We start from the raw sequence: 19,254 nt of genomic DNA, 5'->3' as shown, positions 1-19,254 counted from the left end.
TTTTTATTGTGTGTATATTGTATAATTAAGTTTGAAGGCAGAAACAGGGACTTGCACTGAATGTTGCATAGTTGAGTGAGAGTCCCCCACCAGTGCTATTCGTAAGGCTGTGTGTCTATCACGGAGGATTTACGTGACTTTCGGTGACCTCTGTAGCGGCCAGCGTGGCTAGCTTCAGGGCTGCCCAAGCAGATCAGATAGCCCCTGGGCCAACCACACCGGCCACTGCTGGGGCATTCTTAGGCCACTGCGCCCCTTTGGGGCGGAGGCAGTGAGCTGAGGCCCCCAGCCTTCCCTCCTCTTAGGAGCTGCAGGGACATCCCATCCACTTTTGGGGAGATGAGCAAAGTCAGATAGGGAATCTGCCAGCCCCGCCAACCCTCTTCCCCCCGAAGGATCAGTGGGGGATCCCTGGCCGCGCACTGCTGCCTGCCTCCCCACCAGCAGGGGTTCTGGGCCAACCCACCAGTCGCTTCCCCCTCTGCATCACCTGCAGCACCCCCAGACCGTCCTCCCGAGAGCACTTGCGGTCCCCCAGCCCAAGCTTAGTTAGGGGTAAATAGGACAAGTCTTGGACAAGTCACGGGCTGTGAATTTTTGTTTACTGCCCATGACCAGTCCATGACTTTTACTAAAAATACCCGTGACTAAAACGTAGCCTTAGCTATTGGTAATCAATATATAGGTATTACAGCTGGAGTGCTAGAAACATCTATACCAGGGGTTCTCAAACTGGGGGTCAGGACACGTCAGGGGGTCGCGAGGGTATTACATGGGGGGGGGGGTCACGAGCTGTCAGTCTTCACCACAAACCCCACTTTGCCGCCAGCATTTATAATGGTGTTAAATATATAAAAAGCTGTTTTTAATTTATAAGGGGGCTCGTACTCAGAGGCTTCCTATGTGAAAGGGGTCACCAGTACAAAAGAACTACTGACCTATACTAAGGTTGTCTAATAACTTCCATTACAAACCCATATCTTTAGATACTTCTAATGTTAAGTCCGCTATTGGGCTGAAATTTTCTAGTCATGGTCTCTAGGTTTTTTTAAAGTTTGAACCAAAATGGTTCAGCTGTGTGCCTGCATTTGAGTACAAGAATAATGAGTAAAAATATGATTTTTATTATAAAAATTCTTACTCTAAGGACACAGAAATTGCCATACGAGATCAGACCAGTGATCTGTCTTGTCCAGTATCCTATCTCCAACGGCTAGTAACATCTGCTTTAGAGGAGGAAACCGGGTAGTAGGCAGATGTGTATTAATCTGCCCCAAGGAAGGTTTCCTCCTAACCCCCAGTAGTTTAGAGTTTGGTGTCCGTCCCAAAGTTTGAGGGTTTCTATTCCTTCCAAAGTTCTTTTTTGTTTTTTTTAATATTTACTACCATAATTGTGGGGAGGGTGTGTGTGTCGGGCAGAAGGTATTGTTACACACACAAACATTTAGTTTGTTTTTTGTATCCTGCTAAGCTCTTGACCTCGCTGACAACTTGTGGTAAAGAGTTCCACAGACTAATTATACTTTGTGTGGTAAACGTATTTCCTCTTCCGAATTCGCTACTTTTCAGCTTTTGTTCCCCTAGTTCTTAAATAAAAAGCGCGAATAGCAGTTAATGTGGAAACATGAATCTGCCTTGTGTATACATATGCACTTATGTGAAGCCCATCACCATAGCATCTGAGTGCCTTACAACCATTAATTGATTTGTCCTCCCAACACTCTTGTAAAGTGTAATGTATTCACCCTTGTGAAAGTTAGTATTGCAGTGAAGCCACTGGACTGGGATTCAGGGGTAACATCCCAGCTTTGCCACCGTCTCCGTTGTGGGCATGGACAAGTCACTTGTGCCTCCTTTTGCCATTTTGTAAAATGGGGATAATTGTACTTCTCTACCTCATCAATAATCATGATACTGTCCCTACCTCTGTTATTTTTGTAACATCTTATGTTTCGTTTATCAAACATGGAGCCTGATGCTGCAGGTCCAGTGTCCATGGAGTGCCATTAACTCCCTTTTGAAGTTAACGTTTCAATTCCCATTGAAGTTGTTGTGAATGTTGCAGAATGCCTGTAGCACTGGGCCCCTTTCAGTTGTAACATCTATAAGACAGGGACTGTATCTTAGTCTATTTTTGGAAAGTACCATGTATATTTAGGGTATTATAAAAACTACTAATGTAATAAACCTTTTTAAAGGGCTATGGGGGGAATGGCAGGTTGGAGATGAAAGTCTCCTGCTGGAAAGATATTATATATTTCACCAAACACCGAGATTGTTAGAACACTGTCACCAGAGTGATGAACTAGTTAGTTTTCTACATACATCTGTCTCAAATACAACTTACTTGATAAACTTAACGTTTTCCAAAAACTTATCATGAGACTAATTTTGAGGCTGTAATCAAGCCTAGAATTCTTTTAACCATAATTAATCAAGTAACATATAGTAAGCCGAATATAAATAACTTGTCTGACATCATTCCAGATTTGTGCATACTGTGCATATAATTGCTATACTCAGAAATGACTATCAGAGTTTTTTCTTAAGCAGATTTATGGGATGACACTAAATATTTCTGAAAACATGTATGGATGTCAAAAGTAATGTTGAAAAGCCCACTTTAAGTAACAGTTGAGATACTGATTCATAGCTTGCTGACAGCTTAGTAATGTTTCTTTTAGTCTGCAGCTCACATTGTCCTTAAGATTTTGGAATAACTGAAGTGCTTATGTGTCCCCATCCCAGCTGCCAGCAGTTCCGCACCCTTACACTCCATCTTCAACTTGTCAGAAAGTCCTCTTCCTTCCCTAATTGCTTCAGCATCTCCTTCCCCTGCCAAAAGTCCCTCTCACTTGGTAGTTACTAGCAAAAATTCTCTCCTTGAACTGGTAGTCCCTAGTTTGGTCCACTCCCGGTTGGTTAGCAAGGCATGTGGAAAGAGCAAAGCATCACAGCTGGCAGCCTGAAGGAGCAGACTGAGGTCTTGTCTGTGTTGATGGCATACCTGAAAAGAAAGGAGCAAGCTCTGTCTTCAGGCTGCGATAGACTTTCACCTAGTCCATTTTTTTTTATTGAATACAGCCCTAGCAAAGTCTGTGTGGGATAGAGGGACAGATGAAAGGGATGGGGGAAGTGAGTGAGAGATTAAGAGGCAGGGTGGGGATTAAGAAGTATAATGGGAGAGAGTTGGAAGGAAGAGGAGAGAGAGTATTGGAAAGAAAGAGGAGGAAAATGGTATATGAAAGAGAGTGTATACCAGATTGAAGGAGAGTAGGGAATAAAGCTTTAAGATTTGATTAAATTTATTAGTCTAACTGTATCATGGCACAATACAAACTGACACAGTTCATGTAAACGATATAAATATATATGCAAATTAGATTCTGCCCTCAGGCTCTTGACAAGTGGCCATTGTGATTTGCAGTGCTGGAAATTTTATACATCTTAATGTGAAGCTCAGTACATCGGTGGTGGTTGTGCAGGGAGAGGTACTTTCAAGAGGTGTCGTCTTTCTCCCCACACTGCCTAGCCAGCCTTCGAATACATAACACACACAAACCAGCATTGTTTGATAAGTGTGTTTCATCAGAAGATGGTATCTAATTAAGAACAGAAGCTTTTATGCAAATCAATAAATATATCCTGTGCAAAAAACTTAATTACATGGAGTTAAGAGTTTTCAAATGAGTTTCTTCAACAGAGATGAAGGAAATCACCAGTTGTGGCAGCATTAACACCTACAATAACTTCAGTTCTCATACATTATTACCACCCAAACCTCGTGATAACCAAATACACTCACGCTGCATCTACCTATATGGGAGATATTGACCGGTATAGATATTGTGAAAAAGCTCTTCATGTGGACGCTATTCCAGAACGAAGTTACTGTTTTTTTCACAATAACATCCACATGGGGAGTTATTCCAGAATAGCTACGCCAGTCAGTTTCCCCTTGTAGACAAACCCTAAGACTCCTCTGGTCCACAACTCCATTTCAGTGCAACACATAAATAACTACGGTGCACACATTCAGTGCCTCATAACCACAATGCAATCAGAACCTAACCCTCAGCTAGGTTAAGATATGTTTCCTGTTGGCATATGTGTAATGTTAAAGTCTGTGTGAACAAGTATCGGGTCACTGGGCATGTGCATTGATTTAACATGTTAATACCCAACTCCGTTGTAAAAGTTGTTAGGGAACACTGGAGCTTTTTGGCTGCTCAGTAGGAGGGACCAGTTGAGGCACATCCGATGAAGTGAGCTGTAGCTCACGAAAGCTCATGCTCAAATAAATTGGTTAGTCTCTAAGGTGCCACAAGTACTCCTTTTCTTTTTGCGAATACAGACTAACACGGCTGTTACTCTGAAACCTGTCATAAGGAGATGTGAAAGTCACTTCTGGCTTTTGGGATAAGCACTTTAGATTAATGTTTCTGTTTAAAATGATCAATGGTGAAATAGTTAATTCAGATTTAAAAATGAGAATTACAGTGTTCTATGCAGTGTAGTGTGGTTCCCAGGATATTGCAGTGTCAACATTCCCAACTCATTTGAGATGATTGGGGCAATTCACACTTTGCAGAGTACAGTAGAACCTCAGAGTTTCAAACACCTTTGGAATGGAGATTGTTCGTAACTCTGAAATGTTTGTATCTCTGAACAAAACATGGTTGTTCTTTCAAAGGTTTATAGCTGAACATTGACTTAATACAGCTTTGAAACTTTACTATGAAGAAGAAAAATGCTGCTCTCCCTTATTTTTTTAATATTTATGTTTAACTCAGTACTGTATTTTATTTGCTTTTGGGGGGGGGGAGGTCCTCTGCTACCTGATTGCACCCTTGCAGTTCCAAATGAGGTGTGTTGTGTGGTTGACTGGTCTGTTTGTAACTTTGAGGTTCTACTGTAATTGTAGAAGGCGGTTTGCAAACTGGGGAGGACAAAACTATATCAGTTTACACTTGAATCATCTTGTCAAGTTCACATCCAGGAAAATTAGAAACAACTTAAAAAATTTAAATTCTGGAGTACAGTTCCATGACTAAACAGCTGCAGAACACATGAGAGCTTGGTGGAGCTAAATTGAGTTTTGATAAATGAGAAAAATAAATATAAAAGACTTAAGTGTAAAGCTTGAAAAGTAGCCAATCTATGAGATATTAGGATAAAGCATAACAAGGAGTCTAGTGGCCCCTTAGAGACTAACAGATTTATTTGGGCATAAGCTTTCATGGGTAAAAAACCCACTTCATAAAGATATACTTTCAGGTGACAAAATTTAAAAAAGGAGCATTTTAAAATGTTTCCCCTGACAAAGGTAGAGAATTATTTTTCTAAACAAATGTTATGGAAAATGTAATCATCCTCTGCAGATTTATTGTGTTGTTTGGAGTCTAAATGCAATCATTAAAGTTTGAAGTAGAAATTTTTAATGCTGATTGAAATAAAAATCTCAGCCCAACTTTATTATTTATTTGTATTGTGTTAGCACCTAGCAGACTGGGCCCGTTGAACTAAGCCCTGTGCAAACATAAAACACAGATATGGTTCTTGTCCTGAAGACCTTGCAGTCTAACTGAGTAATAACTTTAGCCAGTGCCTCCATAATCTTAATTTGTGATGATGACTAAACTATTTGTTTCTGTTTGGTTACTATTTGGTTCTGTTTGGTAAATTGGTTTGTATTTTATAGAAATAGTAATAACAGCCATTGCAGTTTACTGTGATATAAAGAAATCTATCTTTAGGCTGCCATAGGACAAAGTTAAGTAGTAGGAGGAGGAGGCAGAGAAGTGAAAGTGGGGAGAATGAGGGAGGGGTGGATATTTTTGTCTTTTCATCTTTGGTATTGTTTTTGTTAGTACAGTTTTAGGAACTATAATGCAAAAAGCTGTACTAATGTAAGATTGAGATTGTGCATCTAGGTCCATTTTTAGCAAGGCACTTAAACATGTGCTTAAGTGCTTTGTAGAATTGAGACCTTAAACATGAGTGTCAGGGAACTTAGAAGTTTAAGGTTCTCGCATAGAAATAGTATTGTATATATGATGTATATTTAATTATTAACTATGCTGTTAAATGATTACACTTAATTACATGCAAAACTACATTAAAAGAGCATTATTAAGGTTGTAAAGTCAAGCTCTCCGAAATTAGGAAATGCCAGAATTAAGGCTGCCTGAACAACCTTATTTTGTCCCCCTCGTGCATGGACATTTTGATACAGTGTTTAATTACATGATCACATACTATATTTTCTACAGGATCCTTGCCTCATTCAGAGCACGGAATAAAGTGGTGCTAACTTAATGAGAAGATTTTCAGTATTTTGCTTTATCGTGTGTGGCTATTGAAACCCTGCTCTGAATACAGAATTTTTAGTTTTATCATGGGTTTATCTATGACTCTTATAACTATAATCTCTGAGTGCTTCACAAATATTAACAAATTTATTATATTATATTATTATATATATATATAATATAATTATAATTATATTATAATTAATATAATATATATATAATATATATATTATTATATTATATTATTATTTTCACAATACCCTGGGAGGTTAGGGCATAGTATCAAGTCCCATTTTACAGATGGGGTGCTGAGGCCTGAAGAGATTAAGTATCCGAACATTTTTGGTAGCCAATAGGACCATGTTTTCCAGAATAATTAGCATTATATAGCACTTTATATATTGAAAACGTAGCTCCCATTGACTTCAGTTGCTGCTGTGAGTGTTCAGCAGTTCTGCAGATCTGGACCCAGGATCTTGAGCTGGGCACCCACAAAATGAAGAACACTCAGTTAGTGGCAAGCTGCGGATATTTTGGTTTAAGTGACTTGCATAGCATCACATAGAAATTCTGTAGCAGAGGCAGGAAAGAAACCAGTTTCCCAAGATGTCATTCAACTGCCTTAACCATGAGATCATACTTTCTCTGCCTGCGATCTGCTGTATTCACTACATGCTTTCCATCTTCTGCAACAAATGAGGCATGGATCCGACAGACAAGTCTTCTTTACTACACAGCTCTGATTCTTCTCCAGAGCAGTACCTTCCTGTGCACTGAATGAGGTTGTGGTCCTGTGGAAAAAAAAATATTTCCGTCTCCATCGTCTCTCCTGCCCCCCTGATCCCCCCGACTGGTTCCTGTTCCAATTCGCTTTGTCTAGCCAGTCCCAATATCCCTCCTTATCTCCACGTACGCTTTTCATCCAAATCTGTGTCCATCTCCCACTCCCAGTCGTCATCTCTTATTTCCATCACCAGCTTCCAGTCCTAGCCTCCCCATCTCCACCGAGTTCCCAGCCTCCTTGACCAGCCAGTCCCACCCTTCCAACTCCTAGGCACAGTTTCCCCCTCACACCTCCTGAGTCCCAGTTCAGCAGAGTCTTTGTCCCGTTTTAGCCCTTTCCCTTCCTACTATTCTGGCTTTTGTCCTGCATTTGAATCAGCGTCTTCCATGCTGCATGGGTGCCAGTAGGGTGACCATTGAGAGCACAGGAAGGGCAGGCTCCTTGCTCTCAGTTCCGGTGGCTGGCTCCATTCTGGCTCAGAGTAGCTATTATAGGGAAAGTGTGACTACTCCTCTGTAGTCCTGGGCAGGAGCATGATCAGTTGCTCTGTGGGAATTGTGCAAGCACGATCTGATCAGCAGTAGGTTGGAACATGTTCAGTCACAGTCTGGTCAGTGCTCGGAGCTCTGAGAGGCACTGGGCATGCTTAGTGAACATGTAATCTTTGATTTTTAGCAGCTAAAAATCTCAGATGTCTGTACTGAGCATGTGCAAACTGAGATTTCTCAAAGGCTCATAATTTAGCATGGATTTTCACAGGGATGGCAAAAGGCACACTACTAGTACAAAGGCCCCTTCCCTGCCAAATGTGAAGTCCCTGCCCCCGAAGCATAGGGAAGCAAGAGCTTTTCAAAGAAGAGGGGCCAGAATTTTTAACATGAGTACTAACAACATATTTTCCCCAAACTTATTTCTTGGAAACTGCTGAACAGTTTTGACTAAAATTTTCCAAAAATATTCACCCTGAGGAAACAGGGAGTCTGGTGGCACTTTAAAGACTAACAGATTTATTTGGGCATAAGCTTTCGTGGGTAAAAAATGCACTTCTTCAGATGCACCCTGAGGCAGACAATCAAAGTGAATAATTTCATCCCAATGAGTTCAAGTTTGGCAAAGTTTTATAAGCAACTGAAAAACAAGATCTCATTATTGAGAAGTATCAGGCAACATCAATAGTAGCTGGTGCTGTCAGCTGTGACTATAATGCTACTCTGTAAACTTTACAATTTGCATATACTGAATTTTTTTAATTATAAATTTTAAATTATTTAAACATTTTGTTGTGCTTATATAATGTATTGAAATGCATAGTCTCTTTGGCTGCTCAATTTCTCTTCCTCCTTAATGGCTGCTTGGCTCACTGACATTGTTTGTACTGCCAAAAATGTGCACTCAATCAGTAAACTGAAGTCTAAGCTTTTTTTTAAATCTGTTAATGTTCACTAAATCAGTTCTGATGAAAGTTCAGATTTAATACATCGAAAGGATTTTTAGGGTCTTATTTTTAGGCATTTGTTTGATTGTATAGTTTTTTGATTTGTACGTGTGTCCAGAGAATCTTCTTTTTAAAGACATTTTGTTTCTCTTATACAAGGGCTTAGTAATGTCATATGAAGAGAAACTAAGCAGCCCAAAACTGTTAATTTGCACTTGTATTCTTCACAGTCCAATAGTCAGAACAGCCAACCAACTTGATTATGTTGGGACTTTCTTAAGGCCAAAAAATGAACTCTTAGGAAGAATGCACAAAAGTATTTTCTAACTTCTAAATACATTTTAAATGTGTAGTACGAAGAAATGGAACTGCTAGGCAGAAATTTTATTATTTTACCACTCAGAACCTTTGCTTCTAATCTAGACACTATGCAGCATTAGATTTGCTCTATCCACCACTGGATATAGTAGTGCAAATAGCAAAATTTGTCTTGCTCACTCAGGTTTAATTGCAGCATGCAATTAGTCAGTACTAAATATAAGTAATATCCTCCCTCTTAGAATAAGGACTGCTTTATACGACCACTCTATTTTGATGATTGCTATATGTTATATAATAAGATTTACAGTGAATGTGTTCAACAAAATGAGAAAAGTTAGTGCCATATAGGCTTTACCTGAACAGTTCATGTGTGAATTTCCAAGAAGGAACAAATGTAGACTATACACCTATGAAAGAATATTACACACAGATTTGTAATCATCAAAATTACTGTAATTTGAAGGTATTGTCTTTTCATTATGTATGGTTTTAACAAATCTATTCTCTAACAGCAGCTACAGGGATTGAAAAATTCTGGAGAGGCAGATTTAGCCAGTGGTTAAGTCTGAAATAGGTTGTTTTCTAGGCAAATGGAGTATTGGGATTCAGTAATGTCCCACTGTCTATTAAAACTGAGGATGTACAAAATACCCAATTTGAATTTGATCCATATAATCTTCAGAGAGATGTGAATCCAGTATATGAAGATATTCAGATCAACTCAAGAAGTGTCCCACTTCCTCTACAAAAATGATGTAAATATACATAAATGAAAAATAGAATGAATAACTATTAAATACTAACAGAATTTTAGACAAAATATTTCTAAATATTGCAAAAATTAAAATTCCAAAAGGAGCTGCTGTGATCGTGTGATCACTACTAGATGCTCTGTTGAGCAGGGTCTCATCTGAGATATCTTAAATTCACAGCCAATCAGGTTTTCTTTTCTCTCCCAAATAACTTGAATGAGTCATCTTGGTGGCGGGTGTGTCGCCGTATGAGTTTTGTCCTCTTTCCCCCAAGACAAGTCCTCCCTATCCCACCAGTATCATGGAATTGAAGGGGTTCATGCACCAATATTTTGACATTACTAATCAAATGAATGTGTGAAGCAAGAGTGACAGTGTAAATGTGAAGCTTTTACAGTGCTCTGGTTTTTGCCTTGATGTGGAGAGGAGTCACCTTTCCATAAGATGTGTTCTGTCACTTGCTTTGAGGAGGTGAAATATCTCTATCCCATTTCAGCTCACATACTATATTTGAAAAAGCCTCTTACTAATGGAGAAGGAAGGACTATATATTTTCCCTTCCCATTCCTCAGCTCCCACCATCAAACTTCACTACAACCTAGCTGTCTTGGTAGCTTGAGCAGAGGTGCCTTCTTCAAAGGAAAGAAGTGACTGGTAATTCCATAAAACTTCAAAGGTGGAACTTGAATAGCTGCCATCTTTGGATTTGTGACATAACAGAAAAACCACCATCCACTATAATGTCCTTATAAAGCGCACGTGCACAGAGACAATACAGTAACTCCTCGCTTATCATTGTAGTTATGTTCCTGAAAAATGCTACTTTAAGTGAAACGATGTTAGGCGAATCCAATTTCCCCATAAGAATTAATGTAAATAGGGGGGTTAGGTTCCAGGGACCTTTTTTCGCCAGACAAAAGACTATATTTTATAAATATACACACACATTATGCACAGTATAAGTTTAAAACAAACGTTTTAATACTGTACACAGCAATGATGATTGTGAAGCTTGGTTGAGGTGCTGAAGTCAGAGGGTGGGATATTTCCCAGGGAATGCCTTACTGCTGAATGATGAAGTAGCATTTGGCTGAGCCCTCAAGGGTTAACGCGTTGTTAATTTAGCCTTTCACTCTACAAGCAGCACGAATGGAGGTAGGGGAGACAGCATGGCAGAGAGAGACAGAGACACACACTGTGTGTGTGTGTGTGTGAGAGAAAGAGAGATGTGCATTGCCCCTTTAAATACACTGACCCCACTCTAAGTACATTGCATTTGTAAGTAGATCAGCAAGTTGAGACAGCAACTGCTGCCAGCAAGCTCCCTCTGTCCTGAGCCCTGTTGTGTCCCCCGCCATGCTCTGTGGAGATGAGGTAAAGGAGCAGGGGGGAGGGGGACACCCTGACATTAGCACCCCTCTTCCCTGCCCCGCCCTTGCACAGCAAGCAGGAGGCTCCTGGGAACAGCTCCAAGGCAGAGGTCAGAAGCAGCACACGGCAGTGGAGGGAGGGAAAGCTCAACGGCCCAGCAACTGATAGCTTGCTGGGCTGGGTGGGCTGCTGTTGTACAGGGAACTTAGGGGAGCGGGGAGCTGATGGGGGGCTGCCAGTCCACCCTGGTTCCAAGCCCCCACCAGCTAGCTCCAACGGGCTGCTCTTTCTGCAAGCAGTGGACAAAGCAGGTGGCTGCCAATCAGCATTATAAGGGAGCACTCTGCAACTTTAAATGATCATGTTCCCTAATTGATCAGCAACGTAACAATGTTAACCGGGATGACTTTAAGTGAGGAGTTACTGTATATCAGAGTGTCACATTACCAAAGAAGTGAGAAGCCAGGTATCAAGAAATCAGGGTCCCGTCACGTCTTTGCATGTTGATGGCTTACTCTGCTGTGCTTTGGCATCTATTTTATATTGCTAACAGTACGTGTTGGGATCAGAGCTGTTGTTAGCTGGCATGCAATTTTGATGCCACCGTGTACCTGAGAATCATAACTTGATGATGTTCTTATTAGGCATCCATTGGAGTGAAAATGTGAAATTTCTACATTCCTAGTTTTAAATGTCTCTTTGCATATTTACTTCTATGGACTGTGTGCATACTCTGAATGATGGAAATGCTGCTAATCTACTTTTCTCACTGTTCTATTTTTTTCTTGGAGTAAACAGGAAAATATAAGCTCTAAAGGGGTGAGTGTGCAGGTGGGATTTATTTGGAAATGCTAATGCAATTTCAGTTTTTTTTTCAACAATTAGGTATTTGCCCCAGTTATACTGTATCTTGTCACTCTTCTCCCACTCATCCACAGTATGGTCCCTTAGGAGCTTGTCAACTGGCTTCTCTCACTCACACATGGAATCCTCTGGTCTGGATTTTATTGTTTGGTTAACCACACCCACAAAGGCTGTAGAAGCTGCTGAAATTTTGTTTGGTGCCCAAACTGTTCTTCCTATTTTGAGTTCTGGAACTGCATCATGGCCTGATCTGTTTGTTTCTGTGCCATAGCAAACAGCTTCTTTTGCACTTGGGGGCTTCCTTCTTCTCTTTCTCTTGCCACCTTGCAGTAAAAATCTGGGCCCAGACTGTCAGCAGGTTCAGTGATGCAACCAAAATCTGCACCCTGGGTTGTAAAAGGGTAGTGGTCACCTCATCAAACTGTTTTTTTAGCATAAATACATTAGGATGCGATTCACCTGGACAGCATTGTAAAAAGAGTTTAATATTATTGCAGATATGATGCCTTTTTTATTTTATATTATTTTGACATTCTTACAGAGCCAACTGTGCGAGCAGAACTGATGGAACAGGTCCCTCATATCGCTGTGTTTTGTCAAGAAAACAGGCCCTCAATACCATATGCTTTTTCCAAATACTTATTGCCTATTGTGGTGAGATACCTCGCAGACCAGAATAACCAGGTAAGTCATTTATAAACAGAGTGTTATGTTCTAAAATTGAATGGATAACACACTTTCTCAAATAGGATAATGCAAACATTTTACACTAAGTAAATAAGGTTTAGAGCAACAAGAAGTAAATTAAAGTCTGAACTTATGCAAAAAATGAGTTTGACATTTTTATAATAGGATCTGAACTGGTCTTAGGCATCTGCGGCTTCCCTTATGTAGTGCTAAAGCACCACTACCAAAACAAAACGCTATCCTTTTATATAGGCTTACATATTATAAATTCCTTGGAAGAAAGAGAACACATTTTTAGTTTTAATTCATAGAATTTAAGCCCAGAAGGGACCATTATGGTCATCTTTGATTTCCCACATAACAGACTGTAGAACCTCACCCAGTTATTTCTGTTTTAACCCCATAGCTTTTGTTTGAGTTTTAGCATAAGTTTTAGAAAGGTGTCTGGTCTAGATGTAAAGACTTCAAAGGATGAAGCATCCACCGTGTTCTTAAATAAGTTCTTCCAGTGGTTAATTACCCTCAGTGTTAAATGTGGGCCTTTTTTCCAGTCTGAATTTATCTAGCTTCATCTTCCCATCATTGAACTTCATTATGCCCTTTTCTGTTAGATTAAAGAGCTGAATCTCTTCTCTATGTAGGCTCTTGAACACTGTGATCAAACCAGCTCTTCACCTTCTTTCAAGAAGCTCAATCTAGTTTCTTATAGTCTGTCACTGTAAGGCATGTTATCCAGACCTCAAATCATTCTTGTAGATCTTTTTTGAGCCCTTTCCCATTTTTCAACATACTTTTTGACGTGTAAATATTAGAACTAGACACAATATTCTGGTTATAGTCTAACTAATGCCATATAGCCATATACAGAGGTAATATCACATCCCTATTACTTGATATTCATCTTCAATTGTTTTGTCATGTCCATTCCAATAGGTGTGTGCATGCGCTGCGTGCACAACCATCTGAAGGTTTTCCCCCTAGCGGTAGCCGTCAGGTCGGCTGTGGAGCCCCCTTGAATGGCACCTTCATGGCGGTGTATATAGGATACTGCCGACATGCCGCCTAAGTTCCTTCTCACCGCCAGTGACCGTCGTTGGAGCTTCCTTCAGTCTCTTGCTTCGCAAGTGCCTACCTAGTAGTTACAGTCTAGTTAGTTGTAAATAGTTCTTGAAAGTTGTAGTTAGCCTCTTTCGGGAGGTTTCCCCCCACCTCTCTAGCTTCCCTGACCAGGGTATGCCTCGGTCTGAGGCGTTTAAGTCCAGCGAACACTGAGGAAAGCCTATGCCCAAGGGCGAACCGCACATGTTGTGCCTTAAATGTTGGGGTGAGGGCCATCAAACAGATAAGTGCTCCATTTGCAGGAGCTTTAGATCTAGGACAAAGAGGGAGCGGGACTATTGGCTCAAGCTCCTTTTAATGGAGGCGGCCCTTCGCTCTGAGCTGGCACCGGTAGCAGCACTGGCAACATCAGTGCGGGATGCCTTGGCACCGAAAAAAGACTACTCCAGGGAACATCGACACGGCTCCCTGGCTCACAAAGCAGGTTCGAGCAAGTGGCACCACTCTCAGTCCCCGGTGCCACATAAGAAGAAAAAGGCAGACGGGGTCGGTCCCCTGTCAGGAAACAGCACAGAAATCCCAGCAGGGTGTGTCCTATGTCAGGGCACCTATGTCCTGGCCCTCAGATCCCGGCACCTGCCAGAGGCTCCATCAAGTCTCGTGTTTGTGGACTCTCTGGGTCGGGAGGAATTGGAGGACGAGATTGATCTCCCCACCACACTGGATACTTTTGAGACCACACGGGACCTTATTGCCATGACGACACAGTTCCTGGCCCTGCAGGCACGAGCACCAGTGCCTGTCCAGGCAGCGGAGCAAGGCCCGGCACCAGTGACGGCACAGTTTGTGGTACTGACAGGGCAAGCCAAAGATGCTCCTACGGCGCTCCCCGTCACCGCGGTGCCGCTCCCAGGCACCGTCGGGCTCCGCTTCTCCATCGTCTGGTTCAGGCTATTTGTCAGACTCCGATAACGAGTTGTCGATCTCCCGACATAGTCGGTACTGGCCTCGGACCGGGCACCATAGAATACGGGATGTGCTGCCAGCCGTGGTATCCTGGCCTCCACAATGGCAGGGGCTGGTACAATAGCCCTTTTGGACTCCTTGGGCCTACCATCAGGCTCAATGGCAGGGCTCCAGGGCCACGTCTCTGGTGTCCATGCCCTGTGCTCCTCCTTCAGCCACGTTGGTACCATGCCATACTCCCACAGCACCTGAAGACCCCCCCACATGATGAGGACCCTGTGTCTTCGCAACCAGGTGCAACTCTCGGGCCAGCACCCTATGTGGTACCAGCGCCGCAGTCTACCCCAAATAGGGCAGACATACCTGAGCCAGCCTCCAGGGAGCCTGAGGGTCAGGAAACCAGGTCCCCCGGGCCTCCTCATCCTCTTTGAGGGATGAGGCGGTGGCTGGCACCTTCACCACCATGCTCCTTGCGATGGACAATAGGGTGCACCAGGACCTTCTTAAGAGGGTGGCCCAAAACTTCACCTCCAGGCTGAGGAGGTTCTAGAAGACTCAGACCCAATGGTGGACATTCTTGCCCCAGAGGGTCCTTCTAAGGTAGCCTTGCCCCTTATAAAGACCATAAAAAACACCACAAAGGTGCTATGCCAGACCCTGGCCTCCATACCTCCCATGGCCAAAGGGGTGGAAAGGAGGTATTTTGTGCCGCAGAAGGGGTACGGACACCTTTTTACCCACTCTCAGTCTGGAACATTAGTAGTAGATGCGGCGAACCACAAAGAGCAGCAAGGTCAACCGGGTCCTGCCCCAAAGTCACGGGACGCTAAGAAGCTGGACTTTTTCGGCCGAAAAGTCGACTCGACTGGGGGTCTCCAGCTTTGCGTTGCTAATCAGCAAGTGGTGCTCAGCCACTACGCCTTCAATTCCTGGAGAGTGCTAGCTAAGTTCCAGCAATTGCTCCTGTTAGACTCACGCACAGAGTTCGTGGCCCTTCTTGAGGAGGGCAAAGTGGTGTCAAGGACCTCCCTGCAGGCTGCCCGAGATTCAGCTGACTCTGTAGCTCGGACTGTGGCCATAGCAGCACCATGAGACAGAGTGCCTGGTTACAGGTTTCGGGCATACCCCGGAGGTCCAGAACACCATTCAGGACCTGCCCTTTGACCATGTGGGCTTGTTTGCTGAGAACACGGACTCCCACTTGCACAATCTGAAAGACTCGAGTGCGACATTCAAGTCCCTGGGGATCCACACTCCCGCATCCCAGAGGAAGCCCTTCACACCCCAGCCCCCCTGCCCCTTCTACTCTGGACCCCCGAGGCAGGACTCAGCCAGGAGAAGGGGCAGGAATAATAGGAGGTGCCAGTCACAGGCACCAAGGCCAGGGCTCATCCAAACAGCCCCCGGGGCCGAAACCTAACTTTTGAAGGTGTGCCTGAGGATGGAGCACCAAGACTCAATCTGAATCCTTACCCTCCCTTTGTGAACCAGCTATCCCACTTCTACCGTGCTTGGTCCCAGATCACAACAGATCGCTGGGTTCTGAGCACGGTAGGGGTGGGATATTCTCTCCAGTTCTGTTCCCTCCCGCCTTCCTGTCCACCTTCCTCTGAGCCCCCCATACCGTCTTTTGCAAAGACAAGGTCCAGCTGTGTCCTCATCCTGTGTTTCTACCCAAGGTGGTCTCCCGGTTTCATGTGAATCAGGACATATTTTTACCAGTATTCTTCCTTAAGCCTCATGCCACTGGCAGAGAGCAGATACTCCATTCCCTGGAGGTCAGGCGTGCCCATGCCTTCTACATTGAACGCACAAGCCATTTCATAAGTTACCACAGCTCTTTATTGCAATCGCCGAAAGGATGAGAGGGCTTCCCATCTCATCCCAGCACATTTCATTGTGAATCACATCGTGCATTAGAATGTGCTACGCCCTGGCCAAAGTTCCGCCCCCACCGTTGATGGTGCACTCCAGAAGAGCTCAGGCTTCATCTGTAGCTTTCCTCACACATGTCCCTGTTCAAGACATATGCAAGGCGGCAACATGGTCTTCTATCCATACCTTCACGTCACACTACCCCAGGGGTCTCAAACACATGGCCCGCGGAGTTATTTCCTGCGGCCCACCAAGCTCCCCTGTTTACATTTATTTTTTTAAAATCTGTCAGTTAACCATTTTACACTATTAATATGTACTTCTTGATTTTTGAATAGTGCTACATTTTTCTTATCAGAAGGCCATAAAGGACTAAGTCAAATGCCTTACAGATGTCTAAGTACATTATGTCAATATAGTTATTTTTATCAACCAAACTTGTAATCCTTTCAAAAAATGGAGTTTGTTTGACAAATACTTTCCATAAAACTATGTTGGATTGGCATTAATGATGCTCTCCTTCTTTAATTGTTTACTGATAGTGTCCCATACTAGCCTTCCCATGATTGTGCCTATTTCGCATCGCCATTTTGACTTTCAGGAAACTCTCTTGCAGTATCTGTAGTATTACAATATTACAGTATATAAGTGTTCCTGGACATGACTTTTTATTTTTTAAGGTTCTAGTTTGTAGAAGGATTTAAGAACATGTGCCCTCAACCTTGACAGGGGCTATGAGGGCGTGTCTATGTATCTCCCAGTGTATATCTAAAAACTGTCTCCTGTAAACTCTTGTTTCCACTTTGTTTTTCCTACGATAGGTGAGAAAAACAAGTCAGGCAGCATTACTAGTTCTGTTGGAACAAGAACTTATTGAGAGATACGATGTAGAGACCAAAGTATGCCCTGTTCTTATAGAACTGACTGCGCCAGACAGTAATGATGATGTGAAGACAGAGGCTGTGGCTGTGAGTAAATCAGTGAAACTGAGCTTTAAGGTCTAAGGTTTGAGTGAACATTTGGTGTTGTAACATACACTCATTCCTATATATTTGCTTTCTACAACTAACTCTATGTATAACTTTTCATGAGTGATGTACCTGAGTATTTAGATTCTCATATCTAAACTGTATCGTTAAATTTATTCACTTAAATTTGGGTTATTTCAGATTATGTACTATATGTATTTTATTACTTTTAAACCAAATTTTGTACTTTTGGATAATCTAAGCACTATACCAAGATGTACAGATACTCTTTTTCCTTAACCTGTGTATTATATAATTTTTAACATTAGCTTTAATAAAGGTACTTGGATATTTCTAAGGCACTTACCATTGTGGTGCCTCAGAGAGAAATGGCTGTCAGTAAATTAATTCTTAGCATTCTTTGCACTGTATTGCACCTAATCAGGGTCATGTTTGAAATAAATTACTTGTACATTCCATAAAAGAAGAGAGACCCAACTGGACAAGAAACTCAGGAGATTAATTGTATTACCTGATAAAGTGTTTTCTGTTTTGGGAGCCTCCTTTTATGGCCATTGGCAGTTGATTGTTTCTGTACTGTGTTCCTTTCTTTAGTAGAGAATTCTTGGTACATGAATTGTGTTGACCTTTACTTTGTGGGCTTGTTCTCCCTTTTATCACCACCAGCATCTCTGAATATAATGCTCATTCAGACAGGCTTGAATTAATTTTATCAGATGGAATTTAGAGTAATGAATGGACTAAGTTCAGCAACTCAGTGGTTTAAACTGGTACAAATTTATTAAACAGTCCTCATAGATTATACATGTTTTTGAAGAATAAAAATTAATCGTTTAACTAAACCATTTAATGAGTTAATTTATAATAGTATAATGACAAATGTCGTGAAAATCCTCACCTTCTGCCAAATGCATTGTTTACCACTCTATTCATTCTAGATTTTCATTTTACACTATAAGAACGGCCATACTGGGTCAGACCAAAGGTCCACCTAGCCCAGTATCCCATCTTCCGACAGTGGCCCAAGTGCCCCAGAGGATATGAACAAAACAGGTAATCGTCAAGTGATCCATCCCCTGTCGCCCATTCCCAGCTTCTGGCAAACAGAGGCTAGGGACACCATCCCTGCCCATCCTGGCTATTAGCCATTAATGGAGTTATCCTCCATGAACTTATCCAGTTCTTTTTTTGAGCCCTGTTATAGTCTTGGCCTTCACAAAATCCTCTGGTAAAGAGTTCCACAGACTGACTGTGCGTTGTGTGAAAAAATACTTCCTTTTATTTGTTTTAAACCTGCTGTCTATTAATTTAATTTGGTGACCCCCTACTTCTTATGTTATGAGAAGGAGTAAATAACACTTATTTACTTTCTCCACACCAGTCATGATTTTATAGACTTCAGTCATATCCCCCCCAGTCGTCTCTTTTCCAAACTGAAAAGTCCCTGTCTTATTAATCTCTCCTCATATGGCAGTTGTTCCATACCTCTTATTTTTTTTTTGTCCTTTTCTGAATCTTTTCCAAGTCCAACATATTTTTTTGAGATGTGGCAACCACATCTGCATGCCGTATTCAAGATGTGGGCATACCATGGATTTATATAGGGGCAATATGATATTTTCTGTCTTATTATCTATTCCTTTCTTAGTGATGCCCAACATTCTGTTCACTTTTTTTGACTGCCGCTGCACATTGGGTGGATGTTTTCAGAGAACTATCTACAATGACTCCAAGATCTCTTTCTTGAGTGGTAACAGCTGATTTAGACCCCATTATTTTATTTGTGTAGTTGGGATTGTTTTCCGATGTGCATTACTTTGCATTTATCAACACTGAATTT

General features: G+C 42.0%; 1 protein-coding gene across 8 annotated transcripts in view; it reads left to right on the top strand.

Annotated features, from left to right (window-relative positions):
- The window catches only part of PPP4R1 (protein phosphatase 4 regulatory subunit 1), an 87,329-nt gene that overhangs the window by 32,875 nt on the left and 35,200 nt on the right, over positions 1–19,254 (top strand). For all 8 annotated transcript variants that reach the window (XM_084618173.1, XM_084618174.1, XM_084618172.1 and 5 more), the window contains 2 exons: positions 12,380–12,522; positions 17,247–17,393. In XM_084618173.1, coding sequence (XP_084474299.1) covers positions 12,380–12,522; positions 17,247–17,393 — 290 coding nt within the window. The remainder of the gene's footprint in view (positions 1–12,379; positions 12,523–17,246; positions 17,394–19,254) is intronic.

Source organism: Lepidochelys olivacea (genome assembly GCF_965140295.1).
Source record: "Lepidochelys olivacea isolate rLepOli2 genome assembly, chromosome: 2".
In the NCBI taxonomy this organism is placed as follows: Eukaryota; Metazoa; Chordata; order Testudines; family Cheloniidae; genus Lepidochelys; species Lepidochelys olivacea.
Note: the sequence above shows the minus strand (reverse complement) of the source record. Positions and strands in the feature narration are given on the sequence as shown.